Below are 24,857 nucleotides of genomic sequence, written 5' to 3' on the forward strand. Positions count from 1 at the left end.
TTTCCATCTAAAGAACTTCAGGTCAACTTCCTAGGACAAGTCACACTTCGTTATACCTTCACACACAGCTTGCGTAGGCCGCAGTCCTTGCGTAGCAAGGTTCTAGCGAGGTGCAGGGACTCCTTATTTTTGAGTGCTGACACTCAAATAACGAGCCCCCGGGCAAAGCCAAAAAGTCGGTACTGGCTGGGACGTCCACCCTTCCTAATGGGTGAGTCACCCCTATTAAATATCGTGGTTTGTATGTCAGTTACAGAACAAATGACAAATTCGTAGATAATTTGTATTTTTCCTAACTATACAAACCTTAGCTATTTAATCAAACTTGCCCGCCAGCCGTATCCCCCTTGAAGTCCTACCTCCAAGCAAAGTGAGCTCAAGCACAGGTGTGTGTGAGGGGGGGGGAGGTAAGCAAGCTACCCTCCCCTACCCCCGCTAACTAGCGATGGGGTAGTAAACCCTCATTAAAATTCTAATGGCTCGTCATTTCAGCTACGCCAAAAGTAATACCCCTATTAAATAGCTAAGGTTTGTATAGTTAGGAAAAATACAAATTATCTACGAATTTGTCATTTTCCCTTGTGCCTCCTAAGTATAGAAGAATACTTTGTTACGTCCCCAATACCTTTTAGAGGGAGGGTATTGGGTAAGTCTTTAAGAACATTATGTTCTGTACTCGAGTTCCTATGTTAAAGACAAGCCACACTGTTAGTTCCACTCACACACAAGCTTCTGCAGGCCGCTATTAGTGCATTACCTCATATCGGCACTTGATTTTAGCGAGGGTAGAGTCCCTTCTACTTTCAATCACAGATCGAAATAGAGAGGACCCCGGCTCATGACCAAAGCCAGTTGGTGAGGACTTCCTCCCTCCTAAGAGTAAGTCACCCTATTATAAATAGCGAAGGTTTGTATCTGTGTCTGAACAAGTAACAAATTTGGAAATACATTAATTTGTATTTTTCCTAACATACAAACTTGGAGCTATTTATACAAATTGGCCCGCCACCCTGTCCCCCGAGAAGTCCTGCCATAAAGCAAAGTGGTTACTCAGCCGAGAGGTGTGAGTGAGCAGGGTAGCCAGTCTACCCCGCCCCCCACCCGCTAACTAGCGGATTGGATAGTTATCCCTCACTAAAATTATCATGGCTCGTCTTTCAGCTGCGCCGAAAGTAATACCCTATTATAAATAGCTCCAAATTTGTATGTTAGGAAAAATACAAATTATTTCCGAATTTGTTATTTTTAAGTAATGACGTATAAGTTAAAATTTTAAACATAAGACTTACCCGGTAGTTATATATATAGCTTACGTCCCTGACGTCACGGCAGAAAATTCAAAACTTGCGCCAATCGCCAATTGGATAGCCAGGTGTACCACCTGTGCGCCCTAGCGAAGTACCTAGGAACCATGCCGTCACTAGCGGCGACATCGTTGGTATTCTACTCGACAATTACCCGATTTTTTCTGATTTACTTTGGTGATGTACAATACTTTGGTTTTGACTCACGCTTGTTTGATTTTGCTTTTGAATATTCTTGGGTTACGTTTGGATTTCGATTTTTTGACTCTTGCTCGTTGATTTCTCTCAAAGAAAATTTCAAAATGGCCACCCCCCCCTATAACTTTTATGATGTGTGTGAGAGGGTGTAAGACCCGAATGGCTAAAGCCTCTCTTGATCCCCATTCGCTCTGCGTTAAATGCAGAGGTAAAGAATGTGAGTTGGGTGATCGATGTGATGAGTGCATTCTTTTATCCGAGAATGAATGGCTTGAGTTTGATCGCTATAGGCGTAAACTACAAAGAGATAGATTGAGACGAAGTTCTTCTCGTTCTTCAAAAGACTTTTCCTTTTCCCATGTCACTGAACCTAATCCTTCCCCTGTAGTAGTAGTTTTTGATCCCGCTATTGTTACTGCTAATGAGCCGACGCTTACAGATATGTTGGTGGCGATTCAAGCGCTGAGCGCTAAGGTTGAATTGCTTGCGGCGGACAGGACACAGCTTGTGTCCGATGTGAAGCAGTTAAAGGATGACAGTGCTAGAAGTGCAGTGAAGCTATTTAGTGCAGTGGAGGGTACGCCTGCTCGAGCTTGTTGTTCACCTAGTTTTAGACCTCTTCCAAGCTCCCCAACCCCTGGGAGAAGGAATGTCAACCGGCAAAAGGAGACGAGAGGCTTTAGCTCCCGAGCGGACGTCCCCTCGAACGTACCTGTTGACGTTTCACAGGACGTTCGCCCTCACCATAGGAAAGGTGAGGTTAAGTTAGTTTCGTCGTCCTCGGATGACGCAGTACCTAAAAGAGGCTGGCGGCATGCTTCCAGACCTCTCAAGAGGACCTTTGATAAAGTCAACCAGCGTCCTACTAGCACAGCGCAAGCTCCTGGTTGTAGCCATTGGAGCAGTCCAGAGCGGTTTCCATCTTCCGTTGAGAGCTCTCCTGCTAAACGTCCTGCTAGGACGTCAGATTCTGCCAAGAATCTTTCGCTTGCTGAGCACTTGTCAGAACCAGGCATGACCTCGGTTCATGTTCCCCTGCAGCCGTCAGACTGGTTATCACCATCTGGACGCTCTGAATGCTCTATGAGCGGTGGGGAGAGCGATGTTGCGTTAGACGTTTCGCCCCCGATATCGCAACGAGTGGATCCGAACTTTATTATGCTACAAGAAATGCAACAAAGGCTCTCTTCATTCATGCAGAGTTACCAAGCCCCGGACGGTAAGAGTAGCAGTTCTGGATCCTGAACGTCAGGAAGCTTCTCTTCTGGACGCCAGTCGGCGTAAAGCTGTCAGTCAAGAGGCTCTGGACAACGAACGTATTTTCGTCACCTTTTAAAGGTCATGACACTGTTCCTCATAAGGAAAGTGGACATGATCTTTTTCTCGAGCGTCACCATCGTGGCGACAGGCGTCAGGCAGCCAGAGACATTGTATGTCTAACTTCCTACCAAGTCGAGCGTTCTTCAGAGCGAAACAACGAGCGGTCTTCTCAACGCGACATGGAACTTCCTCTAGGACGTGTTCTCGAACGGCCACCTAAACGTGACGTTAAGTATGCATTTTTTCGTGATGTCGAGCGTCCTTCTATTCGAGGCGCCGAGCGTCCTTCTAGACATAGCGTTGAACGTCCTTCAGGACGTGATCTCGAGCGTTCAGTAAAGAACGTCGTCGAGTGTCCAGCTAGACGTAACATCGAGCGTTCTATAGAGCGAGGCGCCGAACGTCCTTCTAAGCGTAAAGGTGAACGTCATTCAGGACGTGAGCTCGAGCGTCCAGCAAAACGTGACGTCAAGCGTCCTGCTAAACGAGACGTCGAACGTCCTACAAAACAGGACGTCAACCGTCCAACAAGACGCGATATCGAGCGTTCTCCAGGACGCGTCGTCGTGCGGCAAACAGCCAGGCAGGACGTCGAGCGTCAAGCGGTACGCAGCACTGAGCGCCAGTCAGGACGCAACGTCAGGCGTTATTCAGAATGTGACACCAAGCGACGAACATCTTCCCGTGTTGCTGGTAGTCAAGAAGTGAGACTTGAATGTGAGGATGAGAAACACGGACTTCGCGATGACGCTGGTTCTATTAGTTGTCATGACCAGGAACACGTTAGTTCCGATCGCTTTGATCGCGAGTGTTTAGCTGAGCGGCAGGCGTTAGATCCACTAGGCGACAGACGTGATGATCCAGGTTCTTTTGCTGTTAGAAGTCAGGAACTACATGAGATGGATCCTGAACTTAATGTTGTTACTCCTGTTGGGGCTTTGCCAGAAGAGGACATTGATGATCTCCTTTCTCCAATTAAGTTGTTTGGGGAGGTGTCAGAAGATGAAGGCTCTAACTTATCTCGTCCTTCAGTAGATCTGAAAAAATTCATGAAGGTTTTTAGTGAGGAATTTCCAGAATCTTTTGTACCGGTTGCCCCATGTTTGCCTCCTTCAGAATTCACTCTTGGAAAGTCGTCGAGGAAGTCTCGGTTTACCAAGATGGTCTTGTCACTGTCCAAAAAAGACCAAGGAAAAGCGGCCTTTGCATTTCCTCCTGTTAGACTAGCTTCTAGATCTAGTATCTGGTACGAGACGGGAGAAGTTCTCGGCTTGGGAGTACCTGCCTCTGCCCAGGGAGATTTCTCGAGTCTTGTAGACGCTCCTCGTCGGTCGGCCATGAGGAAGACCAAGATTTTCTAGTCTACCTCGGAGTTGGATCATGTGCTCAAAGGCGTCTTTAGAGCCTTTGAGGTTTTTAACTTCCTTGATTGGACTCTAGGAGTCTTGGGCAAGAAAGTTTCTGCATTTAAAGAGGGCGATACTTCAAACTTAGTCCACTTAATGTCCTGTATGGATAAGGCATTGCGGGACGGATCTAATGAGTTGGCGGCACTCTTTTCAGCAGGAATTCTTAAGAAAAGGGCTCAGATGTGTTCATTTTTTCAATATTAATCTTACCCGATGATCATGTAGCTGTCAACTCTGTTGCCCGACAGAAATCTACGGTCGGGATACGCCAGCGATCGCTATACAGGTGGGGGTGTACACAACAGCGCCATCTGTGAGTAGGTACTCAAGTACTTCTTGTCAACAAGAACTCAATTTTTCCTCTGTCGTGCCACCGGCAAGACCTACTAATACGCCGTCCCTAACTGGATTTGTTTTCACAACTTTTTGGTGAAGTACACTATTCCAGTTTTGAGCTTTCGCTATGCAGGGGTTTTATCTTCATTTCAAAACTTGAACTCGTTTTGGATAGATTTTATTATGGTGACGAAGAGAGTATGGACTCTCTTTCACTTTTAAATGGCCGACCCTTCCCTTAGACGGAAGTGTTGGTGTCGAAGAGAGTATAGACTCTCTTTCACTTTTAATGACCCACCCTTCCCTTAGACGGAAGTGTGTTTAGGTTTTTGGTAATTTTGCTTAACAAAGTTATAGATTTATTTTATATCTCTCCGCCATTTATAGGCCTCTTCGATTAACTTTCCATTTATTATAAACTTATAAAAATTAATTTTTATGTTTGTTTATATGCGACCTTTCCTAATAGTAGGCGGTCCTTACTTGGAACCGAAGTTAATTAACATTGAGCCCGTCATATCGTTTTTCCTGTTAAGAATTTATGCTATTTTAATTTTAATGTTTTTGAAAGAATTTCTTTGATAGTCTTGTACTGTTTTCAAAGTTGAACTAACGTTTAGTTTAGTCTCCGCAGTTGTTGACGTTCAGAACGTTCAACTTGCGCTCTATCGTTACGATAGAGAGAGAGTATTTCACGGTTTCACGTTGCAGTAAGAGTAAACCGATTCTAGCGTTTCGTTCATTCTTTCTTAGCTTAAATGGTTTTAATTCTAATAAAGGAACTTTTTATTTGGGAAACCTTTCAGTTTTTTTCCTTTAACAAATAATATGTTTTAACGATATATAATTGGGCTCATCTCTCAGGTTCTAAGTCAAGAGAGAGAGAGAGAGAGATAGAGACGGAGGGAGAGAGAGGAGGATAAACGTTTCGTTCAAGCGGGTAACGTTGTTCTCGTTTTTTACTCTTCTCCCTAGTCGCTATAGGGGAAGAAGGTAAAATGTTTCTAGAGTTTTATTCTTGTTCCCAGGCTTTATGCGGTGAGAGATTTTAAACGTAGTTTATTTGATCTAGTGTTTAGTCTCTTTTCCAGCCACTGGATTCTTTATCTTTCATTATGTTTTTCTGTTACATTGTAAAACTGTTTTCGCAATTACTACCTTTTAATGAAGGATAGGATTGCGTGTTTCAGGTACAAACCACTTAAAGTTTCGAGTTCAGTGAAATAAGTGCAAACAGAAAATCAAAAGTGATAAAGTGATATGCGCAAAGTGTTACAGTGTTGCGTTCGAGGGTTCGTCTGTTTGTGCCAGTTGTTCACCTAGTCCGGGACCTCTTACAAGCTCCCAAGCCCAGGGGAGAAGTAATGTCGAACGACTTATGGGTTCCACAGGCCTTGATCGACGAACAGACGTTTCCCTCGGTGGTTTCGGGTGTATCTACACACGTTGCCGACGTGATCACCCCACCCACACAAAGACGAGAGAGCCCATTTATTCCTCGTCTGCGGAAGAGGTTTCTCGCAGAAACCATGGACCAAATCTTGCAGCTTTTAAGTGCAAGTCGGTCCCTTCCGCGCAAGTCCAACGGCCTAGGTGTAGCCACTGGGTCAGTTCGGACTCGCTGCAGTACGACAACTGCACACCTCCCAAGAGAGGCAAGGTGGTACCGCAACAGGCAGTAACTCCGTCTGTTGCCGCACCAGCTGTTTTAGACCCTCAGTCACAACGGACAGTAGCTCCGTTTGTTGTTGTCTTTCATAGACCCTAGTGGTCCATGCTGCAGACTATACAGTCTCAGCTTGCTCCTTCATGCAGGAGTATCGTGCTGGAAGGTTGACAATGCACCTGTTAACCTACAACCCGCCGAGGTTGTGCGCTCAGCAGATACTGCGGCTGCCTGCTCCCACACTCCACCTGTGAGAGCTCCACCACCGATGCGCAGTCCACCCTGCCAGACGCATGTTCTTGCTGCACCATCTGCTAACATGCGTGAGCTACCGCATCAGCAGTGGGAAGGTTCTGTAGAGCTGCCGGGTTCCAGCACTATGCGGCATTCTCCGCAGCCCATGCAGCATGCTCTGCATACCTTACAGCATGCTCCGCATACCATGCAGCATGAGCCGCATACCTTACAGCATGCTCCGCATACCATACCGCATGCTCCTCAACCCACCGCAGCCCCTCCCACGCACCAGCACTCTGCTTTTGTTGTTGCCAGCTCCCACATTCCGACTGCGGAGAAGGTTGACGATGCACCCGTGGGCCTACACCTCCCACGGTTGTGCGCCCGGCATGGCTTCCTGCTCTCACACTCTTGTTGTGAGAGCTCCTCCACCCATGCACAGTCAACCCTGCCAGATGTATGATGACTCCCACACACAGAGCACTCCGTTGCCGTGCGTGAGCTACCACAAGCTGCCGTGTTTTGACACGGTGTGTCAGCCTCCGCAACACACTGTGGTTACCGCCACTCGCCCGCAGCAAACTAGTCAGTCAGGAGTTGAGGCTTCCCCACACAACTTTGGTTGTTGCCAACTCACAGGCTGTCAAACAGTTACATGACGTTGCCTTCTGGTTTGCTACTTATACACCAGTGCTGTATGTCCTCACGCTCCTGTTGTGGTTGACAGTTCAGTTTTTGACAGTTCACAGACTGTCAAGCAGTTTCATAACGTTGCCTTCTGGTCTGCTGCTTTTGCACCAGTGAAACCCTCACTGAGAGAACCTAGCTTTTCTCGGATATGGTTCCTGTAGATGAGAAAGTGCTGTTCTCCCTCCTTCTGATATTCCCTTGAGGACTCTGTCATTTGGAGAGGAGCCTTAAGCTGCTTAGCCTCCTATGGACTTTTTTTTTTTTAAGCATAACATGCTTCCAGGGAGGGTAAATGGTTCCGCTTCAGTCGCTAACCCCGTCTGTTGCCACACCTGCTCCCTTAGACCTTGGGCCTTGTTGCAAGACATGCGGTCCAAGCTTAGTCCTTGATAGAGGATTTTTTACGGAGAAGACCCTTCTTGCCAACGACCTTCCTACCGGTTGGTTGTACGCCCTGTTGACGCTGAGGTATCCTACTCACGTCCGCCAGTTGAGATGGTTCCTCCACCAGTGCGACCCAGTGTGGGTTGCCAGTCGCACGTTGATGTTATGCTACTCTCGGAGGTGGTTGTGGACGTTCAGTGTGTCACTGGGAAGACGTTCAACAACCAGCAGAGGTGACTTGTTGTGACGCAGTGCGGCAACCTCAGCAACCCGATAAGGGGTTGTATGTACTACCCAGACAGTCTAGACAGTTTCGGGTTGTCGCTGTACTTCCTCGCTTCCCCATGGTTGACAGTTCACAGACTGTGCAGCAGTACCTTGATCTTGTGTCCGGCTCAGTCACGCATCCACCAGTGCGACCGGATTCAGCGAGTCAGACGTTGCCCACTCCGTTGCCATTTCCTCATCAGTTTCGGATGAGGAACCCTCTGATGAGGACATGGCTGAACAAGAAGATCAATCCCCAGCCCTGCTATCCATCCAGAAGATGCTGAAGAAGGAATACGGCCCTGTCAGGCTGTGGATGAGTCTGGTTAGGACACTGTCATCCGTGGTGCAATTGGTGTCACTTGGAAGACTACACCTCCGTCCTCTTCTGTATTATCTAGCTTTTCACTGGAAAAGGACAAGACGCTAGAAGCGGTCTCGATCCCGGTTTCCGGAAGATAAGTCTGGTCTAACCTGAGGAAAGGACTTTATCAAGCTTTTATAGGGTCTTCCCCTGACTGTTCAGACTCCCAACCACGTTCTCTTCTCAGACGCATCGGACGTAGGCTGGGGTGCGACCTTAGGCGGTAGGGAATGCTCGGGATTATGGAACTCGCGTCAAAGGACAATGCATTTTAACTGCAAGAAGCTTCTGGCAGTACGTCTGACCTGGAAAAGCTTCAGGTCTCTCCTTCAAGACAAAGTAATGGAGGTCAACACGGACAACTCCCTGCTTTGATGTTCATCTCCTAGCAAGGAGGGACCTACTCTCTGACATGGTGCGAGTTCGCTAGTGACCTCCTCTCCTGTTCAACAGGTCTAGACTTTTCACTAGTAACAAATTTCTTCCAAGGCAACTTGAATGTCTTAGCAGTTTGTCTCAGTAGGAAGGGACAATAATTCCAACATATTGGACCCTCCACAGAGATGTATGCAAGAGACTTTGGGTCACCTGGGGCCAGCCAACCATAGATCTCTTCGCAACCTCGATGTCCAAGAGGCTCTCAATACTTTGCTCACCTATCCCGGACCCAGCAGTGGTTCTTTTAGATGCCTTTCTACTAGATTAGTCTTGTCCAGATCTATATGCATTCCCTCCGTTCTAGATTGTCAACAAGGTACTGCAGAAGTTCGCCTCTCACGTTGGGACAAAGTTGACACTAGTTGCTTCCCTCTGGCCCGCGAGAGAATAACTTACCGAGGTACTTCGATGGCTAGTAGACGTTCCCAGAACTCTTCCCCTAAGGGTGGACCTGCTACGTCTGCCACGCGTAAGAAGGTACTCCAAGGCCTCCACGCTCTTCGTCTCACTGCCTTCAGAGTATCGAAAGACTCTCGAGAACTAGAGGTTTTTCGAAGGAGGCAACCAGAGCGATTGTTAGAGCAAGGAGAACATCCACCCTTAGAGTCTACCAATCGAAGTGGGGAATCTTCCTAAACTGGTGCAAGTCAGTATCCGTATCCTCGACCAGTACCTCTGTAACTCAAATAGCTGACTTCCTCTTATATCTGAGAAAAGAGCGATCTCTTTCAGCTCCCACTTTCAAGGGTTACAGAAGCATGTTGGCATCAGTCTTCCGTCACAGAGGCTTTGATCTTTTTAACAATAAAGATCTACAGGACCTCCTTAAGTCTTTTGAGACCACGAAGGAGCGTCGTTTGGTTACACCTGGTTGGAATTTAGACGTGGTTCTAAGATTCCTTATGTTAGACAGGTTCGAACCACTTCAATCAGCCTCCCTGAAAGATCTCACCTTTAAGACTCTTTTCCTGATATGCTTTACCAGCTAAAAGAGTCAGTGAGATTCATGCCTTCAGCAAGAACATCGGATTTTCATCCGAAACGGCTACATGTTCTACATCTTGGTTTTCTAGCCAAACACGAGCTGCCTTTTCGGCCTTGACCAATATCGTTCGTTATTCCAAACTTATCGATATGGTTGGAAATGAACTAGAAAGAGTATTATGTCCTGTAGAGCTCTTAAGTTCTATTTTAAAAACCTTTACAAGGCCCGTCTGAAGCTTTATGGTGTTCAGCTAAGAATTCATCTTTGCCTATGTCAGAGAATTCTTTATCCTATTATTTTCAGACTGTTAATACGAGAAGCTCATTCCCTTCTGAATGAGGAAGACCAAGCTTGGCTGAAGGTAAGGACACACGAAGTTAGAGCTATCACAACTTCCGTGACCTTTTAATAAAATAGATCTCTGCAAAATATTTTCGACGCAACCTTTTGGAAAAGCTAATCAGTGTTCGCGTCTTTTATCTTAAGAATGTCCAGTCTCTTTACGAGAACTGCTACACTCTGGGACCATTCGTAGCAACGAGTGCAGTAGTGGTGGGGGCTCCACCACTACAATTCCCTAATTCCAGAACCTTTTTAATCTTTCTCTTGAAATATTTCTGGGTTGTCCGGAAGGCTAAGAAGCCTTCCGCATCCTGGTTGATTTGGCGGGTGGTCAAATTCTTTCTTGTGAAGCGCCTAGATTAGAGGTTGTGATGAGGTCCTTTAGTATGGGTTGCAGCCCTTCATACTTCAGCACCTAGGAGTCGCTCAGCATCCTAAGAGGATCGCTAGGCTCAGTAAGGAAGACGTACTTAAAAAGGCAGAGTAATGGTTCAAGTCGACTTCCTTACCAGGTACTTATTTATTTTATGTTTGTTATTTTGAATAACGGCTAAAATAAGATACGGGATACTTAGCTTCTTTGTTAACATGTATGCTGGTCTCCACCCACCACCCTGGGTGTGAATCAGCTACATGATCATCGGGTAAGATTAATATTGAAAAATGTTATTTTCATTAGTAAAATAAATTTTTGAATATACTTACCCGATGATCATGAATTTAAGGACCCGCCCTTCCTCCCCATAGAGAACCAGTGGACCGAGGAGAAAATTCTTGTTGACAAGAAGTACTTGAGTACCTACTCACAGATGGCGCTGTTGTGTACACCCCCACCTGTATAGCGATCGCTGGCGTATCCCGACCGTAGATTTCTGTCGGGCAACAGAGTTGACAGCTACATGATCATCGGGTAAGTATATTCAAAAATTTATTTTACTAATGAAAATAACATTTTGTCACTGGGGGTTACTCCCTTTCAGAAATCGGAGTTATTATATGCTCCTCTGTCTTCCTCGCTGTTCCCACAAGAACTCATAAGGGAAATTTCGTCCGCATTAACTCAGAAGGCCATGCAAGATCTGGTCTCTAAGACAGCAAGAAAGGTCCTACCAACTTCTTTTTCTAGCCGTAAACCAAAGGAAGAAACAACTTTTCCTAAGTTCTCTCAGCCCTTTTGAGGGAGGACTTCCAGCAAGGGTAGCTCCAGGCCCGATGGAAGAAGAGCTAAGAGGAGAGGCTTCGGAACAGGGCGAAACAGAGTCTGACTGCTTTCGCCTTCAGGCAGTAGGAGCCAGACTACTCAACTTCTGGCGAGCGTGGGAGGAAAGGGGAGAAGACCTTTGGTCAGTACATCTTCTGAAGGAGGGTTACAAAATCCCCCTTACAGGGAATCCTCCTTTGGTTTTAGCTCCAGTGGATCTCTCTCCCAGATACAGAGAGGAGGCAAAGAGGCAAGCGTTACAACTTCAAGTGTCTCTCATGTTGGAGAAGGGGGCCATAGAGAGGGTGCGGGACTTACAATCACCAAGCTTTTACAACCGCCTGTTCCTAGTGCCCAAGAACTCTGGGGGATGGCGTCCAGTCCGGGATATAAGTGCACTAAACAAGTTTGTCCAGAAGACGAAGTTCTCGATGGAGACTTCAAAGTCAGTTTTTGCAGCAGTAAGAAAAGGCGACTGGATGGTCTCATTAGACCTCCAGGACGCTTATTTTCACATCCCAATTCATCCGAGCTTCGTGCATTATTTGAGGTTCGTATTCAAGGGGGAAGTTTTTCAATTTCGAGCCCTATGTTTCGGCCTCAGCACCGCCCCTCAAATATTTACGAAACTTATGCTCAATGTAGTAAGAATTCTCCACTCAAGGGGCATCAGAGCCTCCCTGTATCTCGGCAATTGGCTTCTCAGAGCTCACTCATATGATCACTGCCTGAAGGATCTCCAGACAACTTCGAATTTAACGAAAGAATTGGGTCTTCTTGTCAACAAGGAAAAGTCTCTCTTGACATCATCACAAGAGATTCTTTATTTGGGGATGGTGATTCGGAGTTGGGTTTTTCGGGGTTTTCCGTCTGCATTAAGGACGGAACAAGCCAGTTTGAAGCTCCAATCTTTTCTAAGGAAAAGGAAGTGTTCGGCGAGGAAGTGGATGAGTCTGTTGGGAACCCTCTCCTCGTTGGAACAGTTTGTCTCTTTAGGAAGGCTGAACCTTCGTCCTCTCCAATTCCACCTCAATCACCATTGGGACAAGGAGAAGGACCTAGAGACAATGTGCATTCCAATTACGGAATCCATCAAAAGCTGCCTTCAGTGGTGGAACGAGGCGGACAAGTTTCAAAAAGGTTACCACTTAGAAAAAAAGAACCCAGACCTTGTGTTGTGTTCCGACGCCTAGGACTCAGGGTGGGGAGCAACACTGGGTAAGTTGGAAGTTTCGGGGTTGTGGTCAGAGACTCAGAAGAACTTCCATATCAACCAGAAAGAATTGTTGGCAGTCCTGTTGGCCCCCAGAAGTTTCGAAGGGACAGTTCTGAACAAAGTGGTGCAGGTCAATGCCGACAACACCACAGCATTGGCTTACATTGCCAAGCAAGGAGGAAGTCACTCGATATCCCTTTACGAATCTACGAGGAATCTCCTTTTATGGGCAAAGGAAAGGAATGAGGTCCTGATTACAAGGTTCATTCAAGGGGAGAAGAATGTGATGGCAGACAGCCTCAGCAGAAGAGGTCTGATTCTGTCCACAGAGTGGACACTCTATCAACAAGTCTGCAAGAGTCTGTGGCGACTTTGGGGTCGGCCATGCACAGAACTTTTCGCGACCTCAAAGACAAAGAGGCTAGAGACTTATTGCTCCCCAGTGCCAGATCTAGAAGCAGTCCACATAGATGCTTTCCTGTTGGATTGGACCAATCTAGACACGTACGCTTTTCCACCATTCAAGATCCTTTACAAAGTGGTACAAAAGTTTTTGTCACAAGAAGGGACCAGAATGACTCTAGTGGCCCCCTTTTGGCCCTCAAGGGAATGGTTCTCAGAGGTACTGGAATGGATGGTAGACACTCCAAGAAGCCTTCCATTAAGAGTAGATTTACTCAAAAAACCCCACTTTGAAAGGTACCATCAAAGTCTCCAAAATCTTCAGCTAACTGCCTTCAGACTATCGAAAAACTCACAAGAGCTAGAGGTTTTTCGAAGGAGGCAGCTAAAGCTATTGCAAGAGCAAGAAGGACTTCGACCATCAGGGTTTATCAATCCAAGTGGGAGGTTTTTAGAGAATAGTGTAGAGTCAACTCTGTTTCCTCATCCAGTACCTCTGTAGCCCAGATTGCTGACTTCCTGTTACATTTTCGAAGGAAGCGCAACTTTTCATCCTCTACCATTAAGGGGTACAGGAGTAGGTTGACGACTGTATTCAGGCACAGAAACCTGGACCTTTCGTATTCAGGCACAGAAACCTGGACCTTTCGAATAATAAGGACCTACAGGAACTTCTTAAATCTTTTGATACAACAAAGCAACGGCACCAGGATTCACCAGCTTGGAATCTGGATATTGTTTTAAAGTTCCTTATGAGTGACAGGTTTGAGCCCTTGCATGTTCCTTGAAGGACCTTACAATGAAGACTCTGTTTTTGGTTAGTCTAGCAACAGCCAAAAGAGTTAGTGAAATCCATGCGTTTAGCAAAAACGTTGGTTTTCGAGATAATAAGGCTGTCTGTTCATTGCAGTTAGGCTTTCTCGCCCTTCTCAACCTTGGCCCAAGGCTTTTGAGATTCCGAATCTTTTGGATATAGTTGGCGAGGAGTTGGCAAGAGTCCTATGCCCAGTAAGAGCCCTCAAGTTCTACTTGGACAGAACGAAAGAGTTGCGAGGCAATTCAGAAGCTCTATGGTGCTTGGTCAAGAAGCCCACGTTGCAGATGTCAAAGAATGCCCTGTCATTCTTTATCAGACTTTTGATTAAAGAGGCTCATGCACATTGCAGTGAGTCAGACCTTAGACTTCTAAAGGTCAAGACACACGAAGTTAGAGCCGTAGCAACGTCAGTGGCATTCAGACAGACTAGATCGTTGCAAAGCGTAATGGACACAACCTTTTGGAGGAGTAAATCTGTGTTCGCTTCACATTATTTGAAAAGTGTTCAGACTCGTCATGAGGACTGCTACACTCTGGGTCCATTCGTAGCAGCGAGTGCAGTAGTTGGGGAAGGATCCACCACTACATTCCCATAATCCTAATACCCTTTTCTTCTCTTTGAACTTTTATTTGTGTTTATGGTTGTTTGTGGAGATTGTGACAGTCTTCCACAATCATTGATTTTAGTCAGGTGGTCAATTTTGTTCCTTGAGAGTGCCCGGAACTGGGTATTGGAGGAGTTTCTGTCACAGAGAGGTATATACACTGGTTTGACAGCTCCTAAGAGGTCTTCAGCCCCCTGGGAGGATCGCTGGATCTCATAAGGATAGCGGACATATGAGGCAGAGAATCATTGAAGTCAGCTTCCTTATCAGGTACGAACCCTTAAGCTTGTTTTTATTAACTCTTAAGCAGAATTCCAACTATATTGGCTGTCTCTAACCCTCCACCAAAGGTGTTAATCAGCTATATATATATAACTACTGGGTAAGTCTTATGTTTAAAAATGGTATTTTCATGATAAAATAAATTTTTGAAGATACTTACCCAGTAGTTATATATAATTAAATTCCCACCCTCCTCCCCTCTAGAGACTAGAGGCATGGAAGATATGAGGAATCCTGGAATGGTTCCTAGGTACCTCGCTAGGGCGCATAGGTGGTACACCTGGCTATCCAATCGGAGATTGGCGCGAGTTTTGAATTTTTTGCCGTGACCTCAAGGACGTAAGCTATATATATAACTACCGGGTAAGTATGTTCAAAAATTTATTTTTATAATGAAAATACCATTTTAACTCAATTGTTCTTAGACCTGCAAGTGACTCACTAATTCGTTATTCCTTATAAATTTTTAACTATCAAGTGATTAGTATTATGTATTTCTTTTCTGTTTCTTACCAGAGCACGTGTTCATGCGCAACGTAAGTTTGCTCAAGGATCACAACCAAATAGTCCTGCCCCAACTCCAGTGAAAGAAACACGAGAATTAAGAGACAGAAGCAATTCTAACGATACAAGAAATCGTATTGTTGCCCAACCTCAGTCAACTCCTCCACTTTTAGACATTGTTGAAGTACCCATGAGACCAACTGTTGAGGATTTTCTAACATTTCTTTGTTACAGAGGTAGTATTATGGTGTTGCTATTGTGACTGATAAAACAGTCTACAGTAAAACTTCCTTATTTGTTGTCGTTGATACCCCCCCTGGTTTGGGAATTCCGTAGATATTACCACAATAAACTCTAATGAAGTTTTTCCTCTTGTAAATATTCACTCATTAGTTATAGTTGTACATCAAATTTGAAATTCACTACAGCAATGTTGTAATGATAATTTAGTACAGTCTCTCTCTCTCTCTCTCTCTCTCTCTCTCTCTCTCTCTCTCTCTCTCTCTCTCTCTCTCTCTCTCTCTCTCTCTCTCTCTCTCTCTCTCTCTCTCTCTCTCTCTCTCTCTCTCTCTCTCTCTCTCTCTCTCATCTCTCTCTCTCTCTCTCTATCTCTCCCCTCTCTCTCTCTCTCTCTCTCTCTCTCTCTCTCTCTCTCTCTCTCTCTCTCTCTCTCTCTCTCTCTCTATCATATTATATATAGCAGCAATATGATCTGTAGGGTGAGAATAATGATTATAATAGTAGTACAGTAAAACAGTTATGATAAAACAAACTCGCAAAGCATTCATTGGCCAACACCTGCTAATTACTGGGTGCTCACATCATATGATAACTATACTATAAAGATATTACCAATGGAAATTATTAAAAGAACTTTGAAAACATCATACAGTTTTGTTTATGATTATGTATTTAATGATATAAGATTAAAATAAAAATAAAAGTAAAGATGGAATTGTTCTGGCACAAATACAAACCTTTGATTGTTCCGTAACCAAAATACAAACCACGCTATTTACATAGGGTTTACTTTCGGCGTAGCTGAAAATGAGGAGCCATTAGATCTTAACGAGGGTTAACTACCTCCGCGCTAGTTAGCAAGGGGGTAGGGGAAGGGGTAGCTTGCTACCCCTCCCCCCGCCACACACACACACCGGTGAATTGTCTCACTTTACTTTTGGCTTGGACGATGAGCAGACGTGCCTGTCTTTCGTCCTCGCTTTTGACAGCCTTAATCTGTTTTTTCTTTTTCTTCAGCTTTGTGTGTTTGGAAGTTGGCCTCTACCTTCATCGCAATTATGCGCAAGTGCCCTGGACTCTCCGGCCGCCCCTGTGGAACTTTCATGTCGGCGGTCGAGACGGATCCTCACGCCCTTTGCCCGCAGTGTCGAGGTCAACGGTGTGCCAGAGACTTAACTTGTAGTGAGTGCAGGGAGTGGTCTACCTCCCAGTGGGAGAGGTTTGCCCAGCGGCGTAAGAAGAAGTCCAAGAGAGACCTTTCTCCTTCAAGGGCTGCCTTGAAGAAGGAAGGCTCCAAGGACTCTTCTTCCGCCGCCCGAACCTCCTCCAAAGCTCCCACTCGGTCGGTCTCTCGTGAGAGTCCGTCGAGTGGTAGCGTAGGCCATTGTTCTGTTTTCTGACCTCGGGGTGCGGGAGAGGGCGTTGCCTCCCATAGCGGGGCAGCTCCCCCTCCTCTTGCGGGGGAGGATTTTGATTCTCATTACGATGATGACCATGCTGTGTCTAATGATGATCTCTTTCAGCTTTGGGCTTCCTTGGGGCTTAAGGACTTGCCCTCCAAGGAAGCCCTGTTTGACCTGATCCAGTTGGGGGCTGCTGTCAAGCAATCGCCGGTAATAGCAGAGGTAGACCCTCTGTCTATTGTCGACGTGGTTGTGGCAGAGGCTTCCGACGGGTCTGGTCAAACCTCTGCTGCCGCTGCTGTTGCGGACGTTGCTGAAGGCTCAGCCTCCCCTTCCGAACATCCTTCGAGGGGGAAGTTGAGTCCCACGGTCTCTCCTGCGGGTGCGTCTCCTCCTCGGGGGAGCGCACTGACAGAAACTCCTCTTTGGAGGACCGACGATGTGGATGCCCTTCCTCGAGGCCGCCTTCGCCGTAAGGCTCGTCCTCCTCTTCGCCGTAGGAGCCGTCTTTCTCCCTACAAGGGAGTTAAGAGGCGCCTCTTCGGGTCGCCTTCACTGCCGCCTTCCCCTGCAGAGGATTCTTCTCGTCGGGAGCAGACCGTAGCAGCCACGTCCTTGGACCTCTCCGCAGATCGCTCGCAATCTCCTACGCCTGCCAGACCTTCCAGTCCTACCTTCGCCCCTGGATGCAGATGCGCAGCAGGCACCTTCTCACCCCGTCACCCGACGGGCACCGGTCCCTTCGGGGCAAAGGGATGTCTCCCACAGTGTGGGTAAATCCCTTGCGCGTCAGGTTTCCCCTGCGAGCGAACGCGCGCACATGCGCTCTCCTGAGCTGCAGCCTTCAGACTCACCTCACCAGCGCTCTCCTGCTCGCCAGCGCTCCCCTGCTCGCCAGCGCTCCCCTGCTAGCCGTCAGCGCCCTTCTGTTCCTACTGCGCGCCAGGCGCGCCATCGGTCTCCTGAGTGCCCACGATCTCCTGCTCGTCAGCGCGCACCTGCGCACCTTGTTCCTGATGCGCGCCAACGCTCTCCCACGCGCCCTAGATCTTCGGATCTGGACGCAGGCAAGGACCTTACTCCTTGGCCTCGCCCTCATGCTCCCTGTGCGCCCATCTTCGCCTGCGCAACAGCGCGCACGCTCCCCGGTGCGCACTTCAAGAGTGCCTGCGCGCTCGCGCGCCCACGAGTCTTCTTCTGAGCCCGACCGCGAGCGTTCGCCCTTGCGCGTTTCCTCGCCATCTGATCCTGCGCCCCAGCTGACTGCGCGTCGACACCCTCCTGCACGCCAACGATCTCCTGAGCGCCCACGCGATCCTTCGCCTGTGCGCAAGCGCTCGCCAAAGCGCCAGCGCGCCCATGACTTGGATCGTCACAGGTCTCCGACGCGCACACGCGCAAAATCTCCTGCGCGCAGTCGATCACCAGCATGTACTACGCGCCATCGCTCTCCGGTGCGCCAGCGTTCGCCAACGTGCCATCGCTCGCGCACGCGCCATCGATCTCCAGTGCGCCATCGATCTCCTGCGCTTCATCGTTCTCCTGACCGACAGCGATCTCCTCTACCCTCGCACGTTCATTCACCTGCGCGCCAACGCTCCCTCGCGCCCTCGCTCCCACTCGTCCGCACGCGTTTATCTCCGCGCGACTGCGCTCCCGCGCTCCAGCAGCCGCCTGCGCGCGACCCTCTGAATGCTCCATTGCACAACCCACAGCGCGACCACCGTTCTCGCCGGGTCCCGCAGCTCGTGCCTACGACAGGGACGCGTACTTCCAGATCGCCACTGCGCAAGCGCAGGGCTCTCACCCAGGACCAGGAAGAGTCACCGGAGAGGTCCAGGCAACATTCTTCCCTTTCTTCTTTTCAGGTAGGCCCCGTTGCGTCCACTCCGAAGGATAAGGAGATCCCCTTCCCTCCAGCGGGGATTACTGACACTGCGTCCGTCACCCGTCAGTCTTGGTTTGGTCACCTGATGAAAGCGGTGGTGCAGGCTGTGAAGCCAGCCCTCGCTGATCTGGGACTCAGACCAAAGACAGACTCGCCCCCGCTGAAGAGAAGGAGAGGAGTGGACTTCGTGGTGACTTCTCCCAGGGAGAAGTTGGCTCCTAAGAGGTCCGTCAGGAAGGCTCCATCCCCTTCGCGGTCGTTTTCTCCTTCTCCTGTGGACGAAGCCTTTCCGTCCTCAGGAGAGTCCAGCGAGGTGAGGGCCTCTCCCACGGCACCAATGGGGGGAACCCCACCTCCAGGAAGAGAAACGTCTCGCGTGGAAGGTACCTTCTAGACCTCTTTGCTGGAGTCCTGTATCCCGCCCAGGAGGGAACCCAAGGACTCAAAGACGATTCCTAAGTCGTCTTCACGGATCCGTCCAGAGCCAACCAGACCCCTGGAGAACGTCCACGTGTCTCCCCAAGAAGAGCCTCTGGGGACGGGAGACTTAGCTGCCAGTCCATAGGGAGGAGAGCAGCATGAGTCTGAGCATGCCTTCTGGCAGGTCTTGAATCTGATGAGGCAACTCAACAGGTTCAAGGACCCGGAGATCGCCCCTCGCGAAGGCAAGGACACGGTCCTAGACCAAGTCTATGGTCCCCAGAAACCCCCAAGGGCCAGTGCAGCTTTGCCTTGGTCCCAGTGGGTGAAGAGTGCCAGAGACAAGGTCGAAGCTCAGCTCTCGGAACTCGCCTCCTCCAGCCGCTCCTCTGCCGGGAACAAACTCCTCCCACCTCCTCGTTTACAGCAGAAGAGGTATTTTGAGATCATGGGGGAGTCCAGTGTAGCTCTTCCCCTCCACCACTCGGTGGAAGAGCTCACAAGGGGAACTCCTCGTGAGAAGCTCTCCTCCCGGCAAGTGACATTCTCGGCTTCAGAGATCCTTAGCCAGGAGAAGGTCGCGAAGTGTGCCATGCAGGCCACTTCGTGGCTTGACGTCTGGCTGGGTTCTCTGGGCATCCTATTGCGCTCCGAGGACTTGTCTAAGGAGAGCAATAGGAAGGCCCTGGAGACCTTCCTCCTCTCGGGCACTCGCTCCATCGAGTTCCTGGCCCACCAGGTTACCAACCTGTGGGCCAACTTGATCTTAAAGCGACGCGATGCGGTGACCGAGAATTTCCATCTGAAGGTCCCCGCCGTGGATGTCTGCAGGCTCGGACACTCCTCCATCCTTGGAGGAAGCTTGTTTGAGCCCAAGGATGTAGAACGCACAGCTGAGAGGTGGAGGAAGTCGAATCATGATTCGCTCCTCCAAAGGGCCCTCACATCTCGGCCCTACAAGCCTCCAGCTCCACAACAGCATCAACAGCAGCCTCGCAGGACACCGAAGCAGGGTCCGGCAGCTAAGACGAAGATGTCTAAGCCCCAGCCCTTTCCTGTCAAGGACAAGAGGGGTGGAAAGTCCTCCAGGTGAGGCAGGAATCCTAGAGGGAGCGGCCGTGGCCGTAAACGCTAGGATTGGCAGTCCCCTTGCGTGTCCACCTGTGGGGGGATGCCTACAAAGTTGCGTGTACAGGTGGCAGCAACATGGGGCCGATTCCTGTACGGTCTCTGTGATCGGCCAAGGATATCCAGTGTCATTGAGCTCCTATGCCATGGGATCGGCAAAGGGGCTAGCCCTTCGGGCAGAAGTCGACACCATGCTCAAGAAGGATGCTCTCCAAGAGGTCGTCGACGGCTCCCCAGGCTTCTTCAGTCGACTCTTTCTTGTAAAGAAGGCGTCTGGAGGCTGGAGACCCGTCATCGATCTCTCAGCTCTGAACAAGTTTGTTAAACAAACTTCGTTCAGCATGGAGACAGCGGACACGGTCAGACTTGCAGTGAGACCACAAGACTTCATGTGCACACTGGATCTGAAGGACGCGTACTTCCAGATCCCAATCCATCAGTCTCCAGGAAGTACTTGAGATTCAGCCTAGACAGCAAGACCTACCAGTTCAAGGTACTGTGCTTCGGTCTCTCCACAGCACCACAGGTTTTCACCAGAGTGTTCACTCTGATTTCGTCGTGGGCGCACAGGAACGGCATCCGTCTCCTCCGATATCTGGACGACTGGCTGATCCTGGCAGACTCGGAGTCGACCCTTCTTCGACACCGAGACAGGCTTCTGGGACTTTGCCAAGATCTGGGGATCATGGTACTGTATTATTATTATTATTATTATTATTATTATTACTATCCAAGCTACAACCCTAGTTGGAAAAGCAAGATGCTATAAGCCCAGGGGCTCCAACAGGGCAAAATAGCCCAGTGAGGAAAGGAAATAAGTAAATAATGAGAATAAATTAACAATATATCATTCTAAAATAAGTAACAACGTCAAAACAGACATGTCATATATAAACTATTAACAACATCAAAAACAAATATGTCATAAATAAACTATAAAAAGACTCATGTCCGCCTGGTCAACAAAAAAGCATTTGCTTCAACTTTGAACTTTTGAAGTTCTACTGATTCAACCACCCGATTAGGAAGATCATTCCACAACTTGGTAACAGCTGGAATAAAACTTCTAGAGTACTGCATAGTATTGAGCCTCGTGATGGAGAAGGCCTGGCTATTAGAATTAACTGCCTGCCTAGTATTACGAACAGAATAGAATTGTCCAGGGAGATCTGAATGTAAAGGATGGTCAGAGTTATGAAAAATCTTATGCAACAAGCATAATGAACTAATTGAACGACGGTGTCAGAGATTAATATCTAGATCAGGAATAAGAAATTTAATAGACCGTAAGTTTCTGTCCAACAAATTAAGATGAGAATCAGCAGCTGAAGACCAGACAGGAGAGCAATACTCAAAACAAGGTAGAATGAAAGAATTAAAACACTTCTTCAGAATAGATTGATCACCAAAAATCTTGAAAGACTTTCTCAATAAGCCTATTTTTTTGTGCAATTGAAGAAGACAGAGACCTTATATGTTTCTCAAAAGTAAATTTACTGTCGAGAATCACACCTAAAATTTTGAAAGAGTCATACATATTTAAAGAAACATTATCAATACTGAGATCCAGATGTTGAGGAGCCACCGTCCTTGACCTACTTACAATCATACTTCGAGTTTTGTTAGGATTCAACTTCATACCCCATAATTTGCACCATGCACTAATTCTAGCTAAATCTCTATTAAGGGATTCACCAACCCTAGATCTACATTCAGGGGATGGAATTGATGCAAAGAGAGTAGCATCATCTGCATATGCAACAAGCTTGTTTTCTAGGCCAAACCACATGTCATGTGTATATAGTATGAAAAGTAATGGACCAAGAACACTACCCTGTGGAACACCGGATATCACATTCCTATAATCACTATGGTGCCCATTAACAACAACTCTTTGAGATCTATTACTTAAAAAATCAATAATAATGCTAAGAAACGACCCACCCACTCCCAACTGTTTGAGTTTGAAAACAAGGGCCTCATGATTAACACGGTCAAAGGTAGCACTAAAATCAAGGCCAATCATACGAACTTCCCGACCACAATCAAGGGATTTCTGTACAGCATTGAAGATTGTGAGAAGGGCATCACATGCTCCAAGGCCTTTACAAAAACCAAATTGCAAACTAGGGAGTAGATGATTACCTTCAGCAAACCTATTAAGACGTTTTGCCAGAAGACGTTCAAAAACTTTAGATAATATGGGAGTTATGGAAATTGGGCGGTAATCAGTGGGATTTGAGCTACCACAAACACATTTACATAGAGGAGTAACATTACCAATTCTCCAACTAGTGCTAAAAGCTCCTCTTCTTGCGAACTTGCGCAAAATAACAGATAACTTTGGAGCTAAGAAATCTGCTGTCTTTATAAAAAACAAAGGAAAAATACCATTTGGGTCTACACCTCCATAAGCATCAAGGTCCAGGTCCACCAACAGAGCTTTAATCTCACGAGATCGAAAAGCTAAACTAGTTAGTTTAGCCTCAGGAAAACAGGAATGAGGAAGTTCAAGTTTTTCATTACTCTGTTTACTGTCAAAAACATCAGCCAAAAGGGTTGCCTTTTCCTTTGGACAGTGAGTGACTGAGCCATCTGGTTTAAGTAAAGGAGGAACTGTTGCATCTACACCAAAGAGTGCAGATTTAAGGGTAGACCACCATTTATGTTTCTGAGTTGTACCAGAAAGTGTTTCTTTTATGGTTAAATTGTACTCCTTTTCAGTTGAGGCATAAACTCTGAGCAAAAGCTCGAAGCTGAGTATAGTTGTTCCTGGTCAAATCTGATCTGTTACCCTTCCAAAGATGATAGGCCTCCTGTTTCTCCAAATAAGCACGTCTACAATCATCATTGGACCACGGTTTGTCCTTCACTCGGTACCTTAGCACACAAGAAGGGATACGCCTATCAATTATGTTGACTAGATTCTCATTCAAAGGGACAACAGGATCTACACTATTATATAATTGTGACCAATTCAAGCACAAAAGATCATGTAAAATCCCATTCCAGTCTGCTTGGGATTTCATATAAATTTTACAAGAATATTATATATCAGGGACAGGCTGCTCAGTCTTCACTAATAATGAAATCAAGGCATGATCAGATGTCCCGACTGGAGAACCAACCTTACCAGTTATAACGCCAGGGGAGTCAGTGTATACGAGGTTGGAGCAATTACCAGACCTGTGAGTAGCTTCATTTATGATTTGCTCACAGCCTGATTCAGAGGCAAAGTCTAAAGCTCTTAAGCCATGGCGATCGGTAGGAGAGATAGAACTTAACCACTCCCTATGGTGAGCATTAAAATCACCAACAAAGACAAAAGAAGCCTTTCTATCATCTTCTTGTATCTTAGCCATAATAGTAAGAAGACAATCGAAGATAGAATCATGTATGTCTGGATTCCGGTAGATCGAACACAAATAAAAGTTGTTATGCCTGCCACAAAATTTTATTACCTGAATCTCATGACATCCACATTGATAGCAGGACTTATGAGAAGCAGGGTACTCGGTCCTAATATACACCGCCATTCCCCTGGCCCTAGGGATGGCATCACGTTTCAACATTATTGGCTTCTTAAAACCAGTTATAAGGAGCTCAGATGAGTGCCTCATATTAGAAACCAAAGTTTCCGAGCACAAAAGAATATCATACTGTCTGGACGCAACTTTAAGGTCATGGATATTTGCATGAAGACCACGAATATTGTAATACAGAAGACGACATTGACGAAATCTAGGACGTACTGGTGCCGGATTTCGCTCAATGTCTCCAGACAGCATAAGAATTAATAGAAATAAAAAAAGAGACATCATACTTAAAAACTAGATTAACAAGAATTATAACAAAAACAATACTTACAGAATTATAAACAAAGTGATTGATGATACCCATAGACTATAGTAAAAAGTCGGAAAAACTGGTCAACATGGAGGAGCCGATACACCATGCAAGGCTAAATACCCTCCAGGATAGCCACTTCAACTGAAGGGAGGACAGTAAGGATGGTTTTGAGAAGAAAAATAATCAGAAAAAGGAAAAGACAACACACCATTTCAAAAAAACAAGAGGAAGAAAAAAAAAATAAATAAGATAGAATAGTGTGCCTGAGTGTACCCTCAAGCAAGAGAACTCCAACCCAAGACAGTGGAAGACCATGGTACAGAGGCTATGGCACTACCCAAGACAAGAGAACAGTGGTTTAATTTTCGAGTGTCCTTCTCCTAGAAGAGCTGCTTACCACAACTAAAGAGTCTCTTCTACCCTTACCAAGAGGAAAGTACACTGAACAAATTGCAGTACAGTAATTAACCCCTTGGGTGAAGAAGTGTTAAGTATCTCATTGTTGTCAGGTGTATGAGGAAAGACGAGAATATGTAAAGAATAGGCCAAACTATTCTGTGTAAGTTTAGGCAAAGAAAAAATAAGCCGTGACCAGAGAGAGGGATCCAATGCATTACTGTCTGGCCAGTCAAAGGATCCAATACCTCTCTAGTGGTGGTATCTCAACGGCTGGCTGGTGCCCTCGAGAAGTCCTCTCTGCAGCCGACCCAACGACTGGTATATCTAGGCATGTTATTAGACACCAATCTCCATAAAGCCTTTCCATCAGACGACAGGATAGCAAGGCTGAGGAGGGTGGCAGAGCCCTTCCTCAGGCGGGAAGAGCTTCCAGCCCAATCATGGTTGCGTCTTTTAGGTCACCTAGCCTCCCTGGCCCGTAAGGTCCCGAACGGCCGTCTCAGGATGAGATCCCTGCAATGGCGGCTCAAGTCCCGGTGGAATCAGGGCACCGATTCCCCGGA

At 47.1% G+C, this 24,857-nt stretch overlaps 1 protein-coding gene across 1 annotated transcript in view; it reads left to right on the top strand.

Annotated features, from left to right (window-relative positions):
- Positions 1–24,857, top strand: part of Jarid2 (Jumonji, AT rich interactive domain 2) — a 336,896-nt gene that overhangs the window by 36,221 nt on the left and 275,818 nt on the right. The window contains exon 3 of the mRNA XM_068388399.1: positions 14,980–15,203. Within this exon, the coding sequence (XP_068244500.1) occupies positions 14,980–15,203 (224 nt within the window). The remainder of the gene's footprint in view (positions 1–14,979; positions 15,204–24,857) is intronic.

The sequence above is a fragment of the Palaemon carinicauda genome, chromosome 15, assembly GCF_036898095.1.
Source record: "Palaemon carinicauda isolate YSFRI2023 chromosome 15, ASM3689809v2, whole genome shotgun sequence".
NCBI classification, from domain to species: domain Eukaryota; kingdom Metazoa; phylum Arthropoda; class Malacostraca; order Decapoda; family Palaemonidae; genus Palaemon; species Palaemon carinicauda.